The sequence below is a fragment of the Pituophis catenifer genome, unplaced genomic scaffold, assembly GCF_029215685.1.
Source record: "Pituophis catenifer annectens isolate HBS135680 unplaced genomic scaffold, rPitCat1.0.hap2 SCAF_4, whole genome shotgun sequence".
NCBI lineage: Eukaryota > Metazoa > Chordata > Lepidosauria > Squamata > Colubridae > Pituophis > Pituophis catenifer.
The window spans coordinates 119,186,251-119,205,772 of NW_027256884.1; the positions used below are offsets into that span (position 1 = coordinate 119,186,251).

At 42.6% G+C, this 19,522-nt stretch overlaps 1 protein-coding gene across 1 annotated transcript in view; it reads right to left on the reverse strand.

The window, feature by feature from the left end:
- HEPHL1 (hephaestin like 1) overlaps positions 1 to 13,837 on the reverse strand; it is a 45,766-nt gene extending 31,929 nt beyond the window's left edge. Inside the window, exons 1-7 of the mRNA XM_070943668.1 lie at positions 13,668 to 13,837; positions 12,262 to 12,506; positions 9,477 to 9,689; positions 6,919 to 7,098; positions 4,266 to 4,520; positions 1,149 to 1,314; positions 587 to 726 (exon numbers count right to left, since the gene is read on the reverse strand). Coding sequence (XP_070799769.1) covers positions 587 to 726; positions 1,149 to 1,314; positions 4,266 to 4,520; positions 6,919 to 7,098; positions 9,477 to 9,689; positions 12,262 to 12,506; positions 13,668 to 13,837 — 1,369 coding nt within the window. The remainder of the gene's footprint in view (positions 1 to 586; positions 727 to 1,148; positions 1,315 to 4,265; positions 4,521 to 6,918; positions 7,099 to 9,476; positions 9,690 to 12,261; positions 12,507 to 13,667) is intronic.
- Between the last annotated feature and the right edge of the window lie 5,685 nt (positions 13,838 to 19,522).

The window sequence follows — 19,522 nt, forward strand, 5'->3', positions numbered from 1 at the left end:
GGTGCTCCGGCGCTCCAGCACCAGCGAAGATCAGCTGTGTGCACCAGAAATCAGAAGAGCAGAAGAGCACGCATGCCATAGGTTCGCCATCACGGGCAGGGGTGAAATCCAGCAGATTCTGACAGGTTCTGGAGAACCGGTAGCAGAAATTTTGACCAGTTCAGAGAACTGGTAGCGGAAATTTTGAGTAGTTTGGAGAACCGGCAAATACCACCTCTGGCTGGCCCCAGAGTGGGGTGGGAATGGAGATTGTACAATATCCTTCCCCCAGGAGTAGGGAGGGAATGGGGATTTTGCAGTATCCTTCCCCTGGTGTGGGGTGGAAATGGAGATTTTGCAGTATCCTTCCCTTGGAGTGGGGTGGAAATGGAGATTTTGCAGTATCTTTCCCCTGCCATGCCCACCAAGCCATGCCCACAGAACCGGTAGTAAAAAAGTTTGGATTTCACCACTGATTACGGGGCTAGGGTTTCATCACAGCTTGCCTGGGTTTAGAACAGTTCTTAATAGGTGCCATCATCAGAATGACGTGTCTGAATCCAGTGCCACGAAAAAAAACCCGACCACAGTTTTCCCCACCTCATACCAAGTATGCCAAGATGGGCCTCAGATGCAGGTCGCTTCTTTCTTCTGCTAAAGCTACCATCGGTGTAGGCCACATATTGGACTTTCCAGTAGCGCCCTCCAATTCGATCGTCTCCTTGCCTGAAGTAAGGAGCTGAGTCACTGTGAAAACATGAAGTGTGAATGCCAGTTACAACGCTCCCTGTGGATTTGTAATGCTGGGATATATAGTAGGGCAACCTGAGTCATCTACCTCAGGTAGATATTTAAATTTGTGAATCGGCCAATACTCTGTTCAGAAAAAATACATTGTATGTTTGTATGTGTGTTTGTGTAAAAAATAAAAAAACCTTTTTTTTAAAAAAAAGAGCTCCCATTATGAAAATACAGCTTGTTAGCTACCCGTGTTCTGCCAACACAATTATGAGGGACCAACAAGTTCATTTAAAAGTTCCGTGTTCTTATAAAATGGTTTGCAACTTTTGTTAATGAGACAGGGGTGGGGAAACACATTAGTAGAAGAGGAGGGAAAAAGGTTTGGGGTTGAATAAATTAACACAATAAAAACAACGTAAGAAGCTGACCTGTCAGTGGCATTTAAAGGTTGTCCAGTGAATGTATTAATACCACCGGGTCCGTAATCCCACAGAATTCTTTCAGCGGCAATAAAATATTTCCTTTTATGACCACTCCAGGATGGAGGGATGCTTTGACCACAAGACTTGATGTTATATAATCCTGACATACCAGCTGCAGTGCGGAAAAGAAGCATGAGAAGCATTTAATCGCTTTTGGTTTCATCCCACAAAAGATGTCTTTATCCAAGATGCTTATCATAGTCTATTCAGGGCACATGGTCACTGATATCAGTTACGCTCCTGGGTGACTCCAAACCCATTTGTAAATGAACTGATATTTACTGTATGAATGGTTACAGTGTCCCGGGGACCTTCTGACAAGCAAAGTCAATGGGGAAGTGAGATTCATTTAACAACCGTGTTCCTTCTTTAACATCTACAGTGATTCACTTAACAACGGTGGCAAGGAAGGTCGTAAAATGGAGTAAAACTCACTTAACAAGCGTCTCACTTGGCAACAGAAATGTTAGGCTCAATTGTGGTCGTACGTCCTTGGTTCTTTCCCCATCTACCCAAAAGGTTGGTTTTCCAATCTTTTGGAAAAACCCAAATTAGTTTTCCACCAATTCTTCTCCCATTATCCTTGCCTGAGGAGTTACATTAAGAAGTACATCACCAGTAGAATTCAAGGCTCTCCCGTGAAACCATGACAAGGATTTTTTTCCTCTCAAAAAGCAACAATACACAACTTTCTTAATTGGTTTTGTCTCCAGTATCTTCTTAGCATAAATAACAAGTGGCCCCCAAAATTCTTTATGGAATGACCCAAACTCATTTATATATGATTCAGGCTTACAAGTAGTCCTAGAGCAGGGGTCTGCAACTTTAAACACTCAAAGAGCCATTTGGACCCGTTTCCCACAGAAAAGAAAACACCGGGAGCCACAAAACTTGAGTGGGCGTGGTCAATTCGACGTCACTCACTTCCACCAGTCACATGACACCCCCTAGCCATGCCTACCCAGCCGGTCATTAGGACAGAGAATCAGTTGTTAAAAAACACCGGGAACCACAAAACCCTTTTGACATCTCTCTCTCTCTTTTTCCCTCCCTCCCTCCCTTCCCCCCCTCTTCTTCTCTCTTCCCCTCTCTCTCTGTATCTCTCTATGTCTCTCTCTCCCCCATTCTCTCTGTATGTCTCTGTCTCTGCCCAGGCTGCTTCTCCATCCCCCGCCATTGCCCTTACCTTCTCAGGCCAGGCGAGGAGGGGAGGGCGAGGGGCGGGGCCAGCCTGTGGTGGGATCACCCAACAGGGAGTGACAGCAGAGGGCCCAAAGAGCCGCATGCAGCTCCGGAGCCGCAGGTTGCTGACACCCGTCCTAGACTTACAACTATTCATTTAGCGACCTTTCAAAGTTACAATGTCACTGAAAAAAGTGATTTACAACCATTTTTCACAGTTACAATATTTAAAGCATCCCAATAATCACATGATCAAAATTCAGATGCTTGGCAACTGGTTCATACTTATGACCGTTGCTGTGTCTACCAAGGTCATGTGATCCCCTTTTGCAACCTTCTGACAAGGAAAGTCAATGGGGAAGCCAGATTCACTTAACAACTGGGTTTCTAATTTATAAACTGCAATGACTCTCTTAACAAATGTCTCACTTCACAACAGAAATTTGGGGCTCAATTGTGGTCGTAAATCGAGGACTACCTGAATTTATGATGATTGCAGTGTCCCAGGGTCATGAAATCACCTTTTGTTACCTTCTGACAAACAAAGTCAATGGGGAAACCAAATTCACTGAATAACCGTGTTAATAATTTAACCACTGCAGTGATTTACCTAACAACTGTGGCAAGAAACATCCTAAAATGGAACAAAACTCACGTAACAAATTCTTGCTTAGTAACTGAAATTTTGGGCTCAATTATGATACGTGGTGGCTCAGTGGCTAAGACACTGAGCTTGTCAACCAAAAGGTCGGCAGTTCAACGGTTCGAATCCCTAGTGCCACGTAACAGGGTGAGCTCTCGTTACTTGTCCCAGCTTCTGCCAACCTAGCAGTTTGAAAGCATGTAAAAAAATGCAAGTAGAAAAATAGGGACCACCTTTGATGGGAAGGGAACAGCGTTCTGTGCGCCTTTGACATTGAGTCATGCCGGCCACATGACCACGGAGATGTCTTTGGACAGCGTTGGCTCTTCGGCTTTGAAACGGAGATGAGCACCGCCCCCTAGAGTTGGGAACGACTAGCACATACCGTATTCGGAATATAAGACACACTTTCCCCCCCCCAAAAGGGGGTGAAAATTTAGGTGCGTCTTATACACCAAATGTAGCCCCGCCCATCCACTGGCCCCCACCCTTTGGCCTCTGCCTCACAGCAGTTACCTCCTTGCAAGCAAACAGCAAGAAAAAACAGCTCCTTTCAGCTTCAGCACAGTCTAATTAGCACAAGTTGATTGGATCGGCCTTTCGACTATCAGCTGATTTGCTCTTAGCTGTTTTGCGCAGGGCTCTGCTGCTTGCTGCAAAGAGGTAAATTGCTGGAACAGATTTTTTTTCCTTGTGCTAATCAAGCTATGCTGAAAACGAAAATGAAAGTAAAGCAGGCTGTTTGCTGTTTGCTACAACGAGGCAAAATTGCTCAGAGGCAGAGGCAGAGGCAGAGGCAGAGGGAGATTCCTTTTTCTTTTCTTCACCAAAAAAAGGTAGGTGCGTCTTATACTCCAGTGCGTCTTATACTCCGAAAAATACGGAATGTGCGAGGGGAACATTTACCTTTACCTATGATTGTAAGTCAAGGACAACCTATATTTAGTAATAGAGGTTAGAGTAGGGTACAGAACAGTGTTTCTCAATCTCGGAAACTTTAGAACATGTGGACTTCAACTCCCAGAATTCCCCAGCTAAATGAAAATCCACACATCTTAAAGTAGCCATGGTTTAGAAAGACTGGGTTAGAACCTGGTTAGATTCAGGTCTGCTAAGGATTTAAAATCTGCTAAAATCCAAATTCTGGGTCAGATCTGACTGAGAAGTTTCCACCCTGCCTTAGAACATGGCACACGTTTCTGGATATCTAGCATGCTGCTGCTTGTTGAATTGTTTACCTGGCATGTGAAAATCGACTGCACAGTTCACAAGCCATTTCCCAACGTTCTGTGCCACCATTCCTGCTGTGATGAAGGTGGCTGGAAAAAGACTAATGACATCTGTCCTATATCCTCTGTTAATCAGGGTGTGGTCCAAGAAGTGCACAGAGTGAACATCCAACTCGTTCCCCATTCCAATCAAGTACCAGGACACCAAATCGCCAGCACACATTTCCAAGCCAGGGATGTTTCCAAACATATATCCATTAATTGCTATAAATGTAATAACACAAAGAAAAACCAGCGAACGTTAGGAGAAATGGGAATGCAACAAAGCATTTGCTTTCCAAACCAACAAATATCATATCCTGAGAATATGTTCCTAGCAATTGGTATTTAAAAAAAAATAACAACAGCATTTTGCAATGTTAGGTTAAATATCTCAAATGCCAAAGTCCACCGGGAAACAGATTGCCACTAATGTGGTTTCTTCTGAATTACCGTATTTTTCGGAGTATAAGACATACTTTCCACCACCACCACCAAAAGAGGGTGAAAATTTCAGTGCGTCTTATACACTGAATGTAGCCCCGCCACTGGCCCCCACCCTTTGGTCTCTGCTTCCCAGCATTTTACCTCCTTGCAGCAAACAGCCCGTTTCAACTTCAGCACAGCCTGATTAGCACAAGCAGTTGATTGTCGGTTGGATCGGCCTCCTGACTCTCAGCTGTTTCAGGCTGCAGGGGTTGCCATTGCCTATTGCTGCTGTTTGCTACAAGGAGGCAAATTGCTGGGAGGCAGATTTTTTTTTTCCTTGTGCTAATCAGGTTGTGCTGAAAACGAAAATGAAACTAAAGCAGGCTGTTTGCTGTTTGCTGCAAGGAAGCTAATTGCTGGGAGGCAGAGGGAGAATTTTTTTTCTTGTTTTCCTCTCCAAGAAAGGTAGATGCGTCTTATAGTCCAGAGCATCTTATACTCCGAAAAATACGGTAGCTAATCAGAGACTAGACAGCTATTTATCTTGAATTCTATAGTATTGCTGTATTATTTCATCAGTAAGTGGTACCTGGCTCAACAGCAAAAACTGTTAGAAGGAGCTAGGAGTCCTAGTGAACAACCACTTAACTATGAGCCAGCAGTGTGCTGCAGCTACCAAGAAAGGTAATGCAGTCCTAGGCTACATTAACAGAGGAATAGAATCAAGATTATGTGAAGTGTTACTACCACTTTATAATGCTTTGTTAAGATCACACTTGGAATATTGCACTCAGTTTTGGTCGCTATGATATAAAAAAGATGTTGAGATTCTAGAACAGGGGTGTCAAACTCAAGGCCCGTGGGCTGGATTCGGCCCTCAGGCTGCTTAGATCTGGCCTGTGGGGCCACCCTGGAAACAGCAAAAGACCGGCCCACATTGCCTTAGCCCAGCCCAGGCCGACTAGGTGCTGATCTACAACCTGGTGCCGTGCTGTAGGAGGCCACGGCAGCCGAAAACGGATTTCCCCAGCACTGCCCAGGCCACCATGTGTGCCCCCAACGCGAGTGACATTGAGTTGGCCATGCCCATCCCGGCCACATCCATCCTGGCCATGCCCCCATGCCCCCCCCAGGTCAAACACAAACCAGATGTGGCCCTCAATGAAATCGAGTTTGACATGCCTGCTTTAGAAAGAGTGCAGAGAAGAGCAACAAAGAGGATTATAATGATTGGAGGCTAAAGCATATGAAGAACGGTTGCAGGAATTGGGTATGTCTACTGAAAACTCTAATGAAAAGAAGGACTAGGGGTGATATGATAGCAGTATTTCCAATATTTGAGAGGCTGCTAAAAAGAAGAGGGGTCAGCCTATTCTCAAAGCACCAGAAGGCAGGACAAGAAGCAGCGGATGGAAGCTAATCAGGGAGAGAACCAACCTAGAAATAAAGAGAAATGTCCTTACAGTTAGACTGGACTAGAGAACTTCTAAAGTCCATTTCAACTCTTTTATTCAACTTTCTGCACCATCTCATTCTTAAGAGAGTAACAGGGAATTCCAGACTAAAATGCTATTCCCACTGTTTATTTGTGGCTGATCAAAACAAAATTCTAAGGCCATAAACTGATCCTGCCCATATTTACTGGTTATTGAATTAACAGAACCTAATCAGACTTCAAATTTCTCTTTAGTTCTGAAACTGTCCTGCCATCTTTCAGGTTGTTTTCTGTTGTCTTCTGCTTTACATCTTAGTTCCTTTGTGCACACTTGTCTGTTTGCATGACATTACACGAAGCTCCAGCTGATGAACACAGTGGTCTTAATAAAATAAAAAGGAATCTCATCGGCTTGAAATCCACTCTCCTCTTCTAGATTACATAATCTCTCTTTTCCAGAGAAGATGCTGAAATGTCACCATTTGAATACAGAACATAGAATCATAGGGCTGGAAGGGACTTGATTCAAGTGTGAAGCACAACTTCAAATGAAAGATACTTAGCCTTGTAAACTCTGTTTTCAGAGTTTCCGTCTGCAAGCAATCTAAGCGTAAGGCCTTAATAATATTACTGAAATGTAACTTACCATTTCAAGTTTCTTACTTACGAAAAGATGCAACAGCTGGATATCACACTCCACACTAGTCATGGCTGTAAAAACAACATCTTACAATGGCAACAGTTATGGCGACAACTTACATAGCATTATATTGCTGAGCTGAAAATCTTCGTCCTGTTTATCGACTGTACTAGGATCTAAGCAAAAAGTATTTATGTTCTCATCCAGGTACCAGCTGAAATTTTCATCTATGTTGCTGAACATCAGGGCAAAACCTTTGAAGTTGTCTGCCAGTGAAGCTGAAGTGTTGTCTAAAAAACCTTTTAAAAGAAATTGAAAAGACCCTTTGGAACATGTTCAAATCTGTGAAAATTTTTACTCTGAAACCAACCCCAAGTTAGAAATAATGTACTGAAGAACAAGCAATATAACACACACAGATACCAGGCATCTGGGGCACCCCAAAGTCATTTTTAAAAAGAACTAAATATTGTCAAAAAGGTGCAAGATTTTTTACAATGTTGAAATATGGGAGCTTGCAAGATTTCAGGTAACAATACTATAACTCCAACAATGTGCATTTTACGATGTGCAAATTCTCATATACATTTAAGGGTGAGATTGTTGAATTCTTACCAGGGAATGAGGGGGCATTTATTTTAATGTCTTGTTCCCTATATCAATTCAGAGACATGTGATTCTGAAGATACTGTAGAAAGTTAGCACCCACCCCTCTCCTAGAAGAATGAAATATTTTAGGAAATATTAAAAAGGCAGAATATATGTCCCTGGATGAGAAATGGAGAAACATATTTTAAGGACAAAGCAGCTTCCTGACTCCCCCCACCTTTGTCAATGGGCCATTAAGGCCTCAGCCAAGTTCACTCATTTTCCCCACCTTTCTCAATGGACCATCATCTGCAACACAATAGGACCCATTTAGCAACAGAAACTCCAGGGGTGAAATCTAATATTTTTCCCTACCGGTTCTGTGGGTGTGGCTTGGTGGGGGGGTGTCCTGTGACTGAGTGGGCGTGACCAACTCGATGTCACTCACAGCCACGCCCACTCAGTCACAAGACCCCCTCCCACCAAGCCACACCCACAGAACCCGGTAGGAAAACTTTTTAAATTTCTATGCTGCCAGCGTGTCCTTACCTTTCTCCCATGGCTCTGCCCACCCGCCCCATTCCCTGGAGTCAGGGAATGCACCATTCCCTGACTCTGGCCTTGCCGCGGAGCCGCTGCCTGCTCGCCCTTCGCCGACTCCTACTGCTCACCTTTCTCCCGCGGCTGGCTGTCAGGGAAGGCAAGCGCCCGAAAGGTACCAGAGTTGCTCACTCTCCTTCTTGAATGAGCCACTCTGGTCCATGCGCCAGCTGCGCAAGTGCACACCATTTATTTAATTCAGCGGCAGGTTGGGTGTGCTGCTTCCTATAAGGAGGTAAATTGCTGGAGCAGATTTTTTTTCTCCTTGTGCTAATCAAGCTATGCTGAAAACGAAAATGAAAGTAAAGCAGGCTGTTTGCTGCAACGAGGCAAAATTGCTGGAAGGCAGAGGCAGATTTCTTTTTCTTCTTTTCCTCATCAAAAAAGGTAGGTGCATCTTATACTCCGAAAAATACGGTAATTCTTTAAAAAATCTCATTGGCTGTTTAAGGTATTTGTGTTAGTTTTCATCAATAATTATGAAATATATACTTAAATGTAATATTTTGTTCCACACTATTAAATAATAATATTAATTAAATATAGAATACATAAATAAAATATATGAAATTCTGATTAAATAAATTTTTAAAAGTAAAAAAAATACAAATTTTAAAAGAAAAAAGTAAAGTAAATTACTTTTTAAAGTAATAAATAGTGAAAAAAACTGCAAAAAAAATAAAGAAAAAAGTCAAAAAGAAGCAGCTTCCCTTCTTTCTGACAGCACTTACATTCATATTTTACTATCTCTTAGATTACAATATAATTTCCTTCATTCCATAGGCTTCCTTTTTTTTTTTTTTTTTTGGTCATCAAACCCATAAATCACAGGTTCATTTTTTTTTCTTCTTTCAGCAAAAAAATCCATAAAGAGTTTTCTGTCCCTAATAAATATAATCACAGTATTGGCCATTCTCTAACCAAACAAATCAATTTTGCCAACTCTGGACATTCTGTCATCTTCAACAGCCATTCCTCCACTGTGGGTATCTCAGTGTCTTTCTATTTTTGTGCATATAATAATCTTATAGAAGTTATGGTATAGCAAAACTGTCTTCCATGACTCCTTTTTAAAACTTTTTCTTTAAAAAAGATTTATAACACCTACATTTTATATAAACAGCAGCAACATCTTAGTATTGAAAATTATTTTTAAAAATAATTAAAAGTAAATATTGGAAAGTGATGAATGAAAACAGCTGTCAAAGATAGAATGTCCCCAAACCTAGGCAGTCAAAACATTCACAGCCACTCAGCAGAGGTAAAATGCACTTACCTTTTCTACTGGATCGCTGATGTGTGCGCGCCGTCATCAGCATATGCACTGGCTTCACACGTGCACTCCATCGTCCAGTTGCCATGATTTAAGCTTTTTAAATACTTTTTGGCCTGGATGATTGAGTCTTCCTTGGCACATTTTGATACTAAGCTGTTTAGAACCTCAGTAACCAATTCTGCATTACCAACTACTATATTCTAAATTTCGTACCTTTCTTACAAACCAGCAAAGGTCCAATTAACCCACTGCTGATATCTTTTGGGCTGTTAATGTGTGAATGGTAAATCCAGGTCAGGCATGATGGATCAGCTGGAGTAGGTGCAAAATCATCCGTAATGGGCCACGTGTATGTGTAATTGGTCCCAGGGAGAACAAAGTCATCTTCTTTGCTTTTTCCACTTGTTCCATCCGGATAAAGAGCCCCTGAAACAGTGAAGGAAAGAAGACTGAATCCATAATGTTTTCCTTTAACCCTGTCACCACATTTTTTTTTCCTGTTTCCAAAATTCAAAGGGGCTCCTGGATTCTTATGCCATTTAAAAAAGAGAGAAGAATGAAATATTTTGAGGAGCATTAAAAAAGGCAAAATATTATATTTCCCTGGATGAGAAATAGAGAAACATGTTTTTTTGGAGGCAGAAAGCAAACTCGCTCTTAATAGCCTCCCCCCACCCCTGCATATATTTTGTGCCCATTAAGAAAGACTGGGCCAACCTATCTACAAAACAAAAGACCTTCATCTTCAGGATGATGGAATTAAGAACAGGACATGAGCCTTCAGGGCATAATAGGATTAACCCACTACCATTTAACAGAAGACACATTGCATAGTCTCCTAAGGATATTTCATCATCTCAGAGCAATCCAAACTTCAACCAAACCTTGGAGCTCAGACAAACTCCTAGGATTTGTACTTTGCCTATAGAGCCAGCTATGATATCTACATAACCCCTATTTGCCCCCCTGGGAGTCTGACAACAACCAATAGAATACATGTTCTCGCACAGGAACAGGAAGCGCAAGTGCAAAGCCCAAGAGAAGGTAACCCCCCCCCTCAACTCCATGCAGTCAGCTGCATGAAAACCATGTACTTGGTGGTTCTGTTCATCATTAAACCTTCTTTTCAATCAGCCTCCATGTTTCCAGTGTCTGTTGTGGCCCGTCAGCGGCCTGTGCGGATTGTAGCTGACTCTGACAGCAAGGAGGCTGGTGTGGTGCTGCGCCAGCAGCCTGTGCAGTTGGCACTTGAGTCGGACAGTGAGGAGGCTGGAGAAGATGTGGTGCCAGAGGCAGGGATTCAGCCAGGGCCTTCAGAACCTCTAGAAGCTCCTTTAGGTGAAGAGGACGAAGAGGAGGAGCCTCTTCTTGATGCACGGGCGTGCAGAGCGGCCAAAGGCAGGAGTGGCTCCTCAGGAGGAGGTCTCCTCGAGAGTAAGGCTTGGGGCTAATTGGCCACTCCCTTAGCCTATTTAAGGAGGAACGCCAACTGAAGCAATTTGTAGGGAACAACTTTAGTTCACTCTACTTCGCGTCTGGATTCTCTGCAAATTGCTTCTGGGTTTCTGCCAACCTTAGTAAGATTGTGATTACTTTATCTTTGGTTTCTTGTAGGCTGTTAAGAAAGTTTATTAACAGCCTTTATTTTGAAAAAGACTGAGTTATTTTAGTAAATTAAGTTTTGTACAAACTTTGTGTGTGCTGTATTCTTTGGGGTCTGTAGCTGGGGCAGAACAGTGTCTTTCTCCCAGCTTGGAACTGAACCAGATGGATATTTCTTCCCACTTGTGAAAGGAAGAAAAAAAAAACCTTCCTGAAATACAGTTAGTCCTTGCTTATCAATGGTAATTGGGACCAGAATGCGGTTGCTAAGCAACACGGTTATAAAATACTATGTCACGTGACTGCATCAATTTACAACAGTAGTTCCAACAGTCACAACTTCTGCTGTGAGATGAATCCTGTGCAGTCTGCTTTTCTCCAGCCATATAATTTGCCATTTGTGACCTCTTGCTGGTTTTCTTGTTGATTTTGTTTGCCAGAAGCTGGCAGAGCAGGTCACAAATGGTTATCACATGATCACTGGACATTGCAACATCATTCATTTTGAGCTGTTTGCTGAATGATAGCTGTTTGGTTTTTTTTCATGAACTCCTTGGATTTACCTGAGTAGTCATTGCGAGAATCAGTGCATTGGACTGATCCAGAATACGGCCCAACACATCAAAGGATATTTTTATATATCTCAGCAGATTAACTGCGGCGTGAAAGACAGCCTTGAACCCATACCATTTCAGGCCTAATTCCAGCACACAGTTCCAACCACCAGAGTCACTGTTCTGCCCCAGCTATGGACCCAAAGAACGCAGCACACACAAAGTCTGTACAAACCTTAGTTTACTAAATAAACCAGTATTTTACAACAACGGCTGTTAATTAACTGCATTAACAGCCACCAAGAATTCAAAGAATAATAATTGAAAGCTTACTATGGTTGGCAGAATGCCCAGAAGCAATTTGCAGGAAGCTGATAAGATAAGCAAGACCAGACACGAAGGTATGTGAACTAAGTTGTTCCCTGCAAATTGCTTCAGTCGGCGTTCCTCCTTAAATAAGCTAAGGGAGTGGCCAATTAGCCCCAAGCCTTACTCTCGAGGAGACCTCCTCCTGAGGAGCCACTCCTGCCTTTTGGCAGCTCTGCGCGCCCGTGCATCTAGGAGAGGCTCCTCTTCGTCCTCTTTACTTAAGGGAGCTTCTGGAGGTTCTGAAGGCCCTTGCTGAATCCCCAACTCTGGCACCACATCTTCTCCAGCCTCCTCATTGTTTGACTCGAGTGCCAGCTGCACAGGCTGCTGGCGCAGCACCACACCAGCCTCCTCGCTGTCTGAATCAGCTACTAGCTGCACAGATCGTGTACGGGCCACAACAGTCACACTAACAGTATTATTGGAGAATAACATCTGAAACAGGAAGACAGAAAAGAAGTTATTTGATTTACCTTCTGAGTCCTTCTTGTAGAAGATTCCGTGTGGATGTACCGAATATGGCCGGGAAGCAAAGTTTTTAAAATGAATAATAAAGGTGTCCTTTACTTCAGCCTTCAGCACTGGACCGAGAAGGCCCAGCCAAGATGGTTTGGCAATCTCGTGAGAGTAGGAATCATCTGTGAACTGTCTGAAAATGGCCTTCTTGTAGACTTGCCCAATCCTGTTAGGTCCTCTTGTCATGGTAATATTTGCATCCCTACAACAAAAAGTGGGAAAACCCATTTCCAGCCGAGGTTTCCATCATTATAGAAGATTAAAGTTCAAATACAGGTAGTCCTTGACTTACAACAGTTCATTTAGTGACTGTTCAAAGTTACAACGGCACTGAAAAAAGTGACTTATGACAGTTTTCACACTTACAATTGTTGCAGCTTGGCCATGGTCACATGACCAAAATTCAGACACTGGACAACTGACTCATATTTATCATATGATCACCCTTCAAATTTCAAACTTCCAGTGTTAAGAGTATTCACAACTTCTGGAGTTCCACTGATTAATTGTTCTGTCAGGAAATTTCTCCTTAGTTCTAGGTTGCTTCTCTCCTTGACTAGTTTCCATCCATTGCTTCTTGCCCTGCCTTCAGGTGCTTTGGGAAATAGGTTGAACCACCCTTTTCTTTGGGGCAGCCTTACAAATACTGGAATACTGCTATCATGTCACCCCTAGTCCTTTTTTTTATTAAACTAGACATGTTCAATTCAGGGATGAAATCCAGCAGGTTCTGACAGGTTCTGGAGAACTGGTAGCGGAAATTTTGAGTAGTTCGGAGAACTGGCAAACGCCACCTCTGGCTGGCCCCAGAGTGGGATGGGAATGGAGATTTTGCAATATCCTTCCCCCAGGAGCAGGGAAGGAATGGGGATTTTGCAATATCCTTCTTCCAGGAGCGGGGAAGGAATGGGGATTTTGCAGTATCCTTCCCTTGGAATGGGATGGGAATGGAGATTTTGCTGTATCCTTCCCCTGCCACGCCCACCAAGCCACACCATGCCCACCAAGCCACCCCCACAGAACTGGTAGTAAAAAAATTTGGATTTCACCACTGGCGCAATTCCAGCAACCGTTCTTTATATGTTTTAGCCTCCAGTCCCTTAATCATATTTGTTGCTCTTCTCTGTACTTTTTACATACAAAGACACACACACACACATACACACACACACCAAAACAATCTCAAGATGAATATTAAGGCTCCTGTCAAATTTGTCTGGATGCCCTTTTGAAATGATAGAAAGCCAACAATTTTGAAGCTAACAGCTGCATCTGTGTGTGGCAAACACAATTTACCCAAAGGGATGAAATAATTTCAAAACTAAATCTTTGCCGTGCAACAAGAAATCCGGATTTGACTTACTTATCTTCTGTGAGCTTTTGTCCCGTGATCTGATTCTTCCCGGTGGGTGCATAATCCCAATATTCTTCCACAGCTCCAATATAGTAGATTCTGGTAGCAGCTTGGGCTAAGATTGAAAACTGCAGGATTATACAGATTAAAATGCAAGCGAGGAGATTTACAGAAGACATGTGGGTGCGATTCAAGCCTGGGCCGTTGAAGCCGGTGGCAGCAGAAGAACCCTCACCTCTCCTGTTATAAAATTTCCAGCTAGTCAAGCAAGATTAAATGAGATGCTCCTCCCATCATCAATTTAGTGTTGATGAAAGACAGAGCAGAAAACTTAAGGAAACAGAGGGAAGGCTGGTGCGGTGTGGGCTTGCTTTGATGATGGGCTTCTTTCCAAGCAAAGCTATAAACATAAACATTCTTGTACTGTATTATCCTTTGTAGGGAGTTAGCACCCACCCCTTTCCTAGAAGAATGAAATATTTTAGAAAATATTAAAAAGGCAGAATATTATGTTTCCCTGGATGAGAAATGGAGAAGCATGTTTTAAAGACGAAGCAGCTCCCATCTTCCTGCCCCCACCCTTTGTCAATGGGCCAGAGGCAGAAACTCAATCTTTGTCAATGGACCATCATCTGCAACACAATAGGACCCATCTAGCAACAGAAACTCACCACATGGCACCTGAGAAGGCCAGCTAAGACCCTCACCCCCTGGGAGTCTGACAACCAATCAGAATACTCTTTCGGGGCCCCAGGAAGTTCAAAGCCAGAGAGAGCATAAAACCCGGGGACTCGCTGTTTCTCGCCCCTTTTCTGTTCAGGAACTCAAACCATGTGATCCTGTTCACCATTAAACCATCTTTCCAAGCAGTTTCTATGTTTCCAGTGTCTTTTTCCCCACTTGGAGCTGAACCCAGAAGGATATTTCTTCCTACCCCTTATGAACCTCTTTCAGATTTCCCCCTTTTTTCAAGTTTCTCTTTATTTTTTCCAACAAAGAACGGTCCCTGTATCTATAAGTTTGATTATGAACTGTCTTTTCTGTTTCATAAGCAGCAACAACTTAATAATTGTAAGCAGATGTAAATAATCGTTTTTGTGTGAACATTTTCTGGCATCCAAAATTTTTTAAAAATGCTAAATTAGTCCCTCATTAAAATGAGTAGAATTTGTCTAATAAAATATTAAGAAGAAGCAATGGATGGAAACTAATCAAGGAGACAAGCAACCTGGAATTGAGGAGAAACTTCCAACAGTTAGAACAATTAATCAGTGGAACAACTTGCCTCCAGAAGTTGTGAATGCTCCAACACTGGAAGTTTTTAAGAAGATGTTGAATAACCATTTGTCTGTAGTGGTGTAAGGTTTCCTGCCTAAGCAGGAGGTTGGACTAGAAGACCTCTCCTACTCTTCCAACTTTTATTCTGTTAAGACTTGCAGGCCTCCTGTCCAAAATGAACTTTGTGCTCCTGACTAAAATGAAGAACTGTCTTGCCTGTACTTTCAGGTGCTTTGCCAGTTTTCAGTCCCTGATGAGAAGGCTAATAGCCTTAGACTTAGAATTAAGTCTAAGTCCTGCCTGGACTACTGTAATGCTCTCTACATGGGGCTCCCCTTGAGGAGCACCCGGAGGCTCCAACTGGTGCAGAATGCGGCCGCGCGGTGGATTATGGGAGCGATGGGGCGCTCCCATGTGACACCCCTCCTGCGTGAGCTGCATTGGCTTCTGGTGGTCTTCCGGGTGCGCTTCAAGGTGTTGGTCACCACCTTTAAAGCGCTCCATGGCTTAGGGCCTGGGTACTTACGGGACCACCTTCTGCCACCGATAGCCTCCCACCGGCCTGTACGCTCCCACAGAGAGGGACTCCTCAGGGTGCCGTCGGCCAGACAATGTCGGCTGGCGACCCCCAGGAGGAGGCCCTTCTCTGTGGCAGCACCTTCCCTCTGGAACGACCTGCCCCCGGAGATACATAAGATACCAGATCTCCGTGCTTTTCGCCATGCCCTTAAAACTTTTTTTTTCATCAAGCTGGGCTGGCGTAAACCCCCCCCCTTAGATATTTTTAGATATTTTTAGATATTTTTAATTGTAAATTGATTTTAGTTGGGGTGTTATAAATTTATTGGGCCAAAATTTGTTTAATTCTTTTAAAAATTTTAAATTTTGTATGTGATGTTTTTATTCTTGGCTGTTCACCGCCCTGAGTCCAGTAAGGAGAAGGGCGGTATAAAAATTTAATAAAATAAATAAAAATAAATAAATAAATAAATAAATTAGACTTAGAATAACTTTACTGTCACTTTGAATGTACACTAATCGGCATACATTAAAACGAAATTTCGTTGCATACAGCTCTCAGAGGGTCACCACCTCCAGTATACACTATATAAACATGACAAAATAAATAAATAAATAAATACAAAATTATGCACATACCTACATATATTATATGACACAGAGAAACAGAGGAACATAGCTAATGCAACATGGCTACATGGAGCCGAGGTGGCGCAGTGGTTAGAGTGCTGTACTGCAGCTACTTCAACTGACTGCTAGTTCAGCAGATCAGCGGATCAAATCTCACCAGCAAATCTCACCAGCTCAAGGTTGATTCAGCCTTCCATCCTTCCAAGGTGGGTAAAATGAGGACCCAGATTGTTGGGGGCAATATGCTATTTAGTATACTGTCGATTGTTGTAAGCTGCCCAGAGTGGGCGGCATAGAAATATGATTTCTATGATCATAGAAATATGATTAATAAATAATGTGGCTAATGCAACAGTTTTGGTATAATAAGATCAGTATAGGTAGTTCTTGACTTACAACCATTCATTTCTTGGATGAGAAGCGAAATGTTTTCAAGGAAAGAAAACTAAGATAGTCCTTTTGAAACGCACCTTTGGGATAGTTTGGTTGGATGCTTCCAAAAATATATTTGATGTACGGTAGTATTATCCTTTTCATTGGATAGTATGATTTGATTATGCTTCAGAACCGAAGAAGCTTCCTAAGTGAGCAGCGTAGCATCTTCACAGAAAAACAAAGTCCAGTTGCCTTTTGAAACAGGACCTTTGGGACAGCACAATTACCATATTAGGAGTATTACACGCACCTACCTTTTTTGGTGAGGAAAGGAAGAAAAAGAAATCTCCCTCTGCCTCCCAGCAATTTTGCCTTGTGGCAGCAAGCAGCAAACAGCCTGCTTTACTTTCATTTTCGTTTTCAGCATAGTTTGATTAGCACAAGGGAAAAAAAATCTGCTCCAGCAATTTACCTCTTTGCAGCAAGCAGCAGAGCCCTGTGCAAAACAGCTTACAGCAAATCAACTGAGAGTCGGGAGGCCGATCAATTAACTTGTGCTAATTAGGCTGTGCTGAAGCTGCAAGGAGCTGTTTTTTCTTGCTGTTTGCTTGCAAGAAGGTAACTGCTGCGAGGCAGAGGCCAAAGGGTGGGGCCCAGTGGGTGGGCAGGTCTACATTTGGTGTATAAGACGCACTTAAATTTTCACCCCCTTTTAGGGGGGGAAAGGTGCGTCTTAAACTCCGAAAAATACAGTATTTGCATTCTCTCTCTCATCCAGCAATACTACGCAGGTTCAAAGACAGCACCAAAAGAAGTTCGAAAAAATTATCTTATTAGCCACCAAGATTGAGGCAGCATAAAAACTTGTGAAGTAGATAAGGCCTTCTCCATTGCTTGGAAGAATGAGGAAGAAAAACAGAAGGTTCTTTTGGAAGATCAGAAAATGAAAAGATAGATTTTGCCACAGACGCCTTTAAAAATCAACTCCATATATAATGAGACATCCAGTTAATGGGCTTCAAAAACAATGGACGAAATTCAGACTTCAATCCCCAAATAATGCTCAAGTCAATTGTTTCAATGTCCATCTGGACATCTAGGTATAATTTATATCATAAGTCTCATGTTTAATCAAAATTTTTAGTTCCATTGCCTCAGGTTTTCACATACTGGCACAAATTATATTTTAATAAATGTCAATGACACCATGAAGCTAGTGGCACAAGTTGAGATAGTTATGTCAGATGGGTAAGCACGGGATTAATGGAACTCCTTTGATAGTACATTAAATCATGCTTTACCCTTAATTTAATGGCTATTTTGACAGACGCAAATATGCATATAATGAAAGCGCATTGCTTCCTTGCATGAAATTAGATACGATTTACACGCAGATTTCATCTGAATCATGAGACACAGCTTTATAACTCATTCCATTCTTTTTCCTTCATTCTATTAGTTTCACTTTTTCCACTCCACCCTGAGTCAGCATCCCTACTCCTCATTGAGAATATTTTTTGGATGCTCTCCTTATATTTTAGGCATGGTGGCTCAGTAGCTTAAAAGATACTGGAGAAGGTCTGCGCTCCAGGGGTTTGAGTCCTACTACTGCATGACAGAGTGAGCTTCCCTTACTTGGCACAGCTCCTGCCAACCTAGCAGTTAGAATTAGAATAACAGAGTTAGAAGGGACCTTGGAGGTCTTCTAGTCCAACCCCCTGCTCAGACAGGAAATCCTACACCACTTCAGACAAATGGTTGTCCAATCTCTTTTTAAAAACATCCAGTGTTGTAGCATTCACAACTTCTGGAGGCAAGTTTAATTGTTCTAACTGTCAGGAAATTTCTTCTTAGTTCTAGGTTGCTTCTCTCCTTGATTAGTTTGAAAGCATGGAAATGAGAGTAGATAAATAGGTACCATTCCAGTGGGAAGGTAACAGCGTTCTATGTTTCGCCATATGCTCTGTGCTACGGCGTGATCTCATGCTGGCCACATGACCGTGGAAACGTCTTCGCACAGCGCAGGCTCAAAAAAAATTGAGATGAACATCAGCCCCTAAAGAGTAAAACTCACAGGGACATCTTTACCTTTATCTCTTATTTTAAGATTGTTCAGAATTTTGCATCTTCAGTTCTTCCTATTCTTGGAAAACAAAATGATAACCCTTCCTTTGCATAATTGATGTCACTTTGCTATACAGATAGTCCTTGACATATGAGTACAATTTAGCCCAAAATTTTTGTTGCGAAGCGAGACATTTGCTAAGTGAGTTTTGTCCCATTTTATGACTTTTCTCATCACAGTTGTTAAGTGAATCACTGCAGTTGTTAAGTTAGCAGCATGGTTGTTAAGTGAAACTGGCTTCCTCGTTGACTTTGCTTGTCAGAAGGTTACCAAAGGGGAGCACATGATCCCTGGAACACAGCAACCGTCATAAATATGAGTCAGTGCCAAGTGTCTGAATTTTGATCACACGACCCTGGAGATGCTGCCTCGGTCATAAGTATGAAAAATGGTCATAAATCACTTTTTGTTGTGGCCCGTCAGCTGCCTGTGCAGATTGTAGCTGATTCCGACAACGAGGAGGCTGCATCAGCAGCCTGTGCAGCTGGAGCTCGAGTCGGACAGTGAGGAGGCTGGAGAAGAAGTGGTGCCAGAGGCAGGGATTCAGCCAGGGCCTTCAGAACCTCTAGAAGCTTCCATAAGTGAAGAGGACGAAGAGGAGGAGCCTCTTCTCGATGCATGGGCACGCAGAGCTGCCAAAAGGCAGGAGTGGCTCCTCAGGAGGAGGTCTCCTTGAGAGTAAGGCTTGGGGCTAATTGGCGACTCCCTTTGCCAATTTAAGAAGGAACGCCGCTTGCAACAAACTGTAGAGAACAACTTTAGTTCGCTCTCCTTCGCATCTGCAAAATTGCTTCTGGGCTTTCTGCCAACTCTAGTAAGACTATGATTACCTTATCTTAGAATTCTGGTAGGCTGTTAAGACAGTTCATTAACAGCCTTTGAATGATAAAGACTAAGTTATTTGAGTAAAATAAGCTTTGTATAGAGTTTGTGTGTG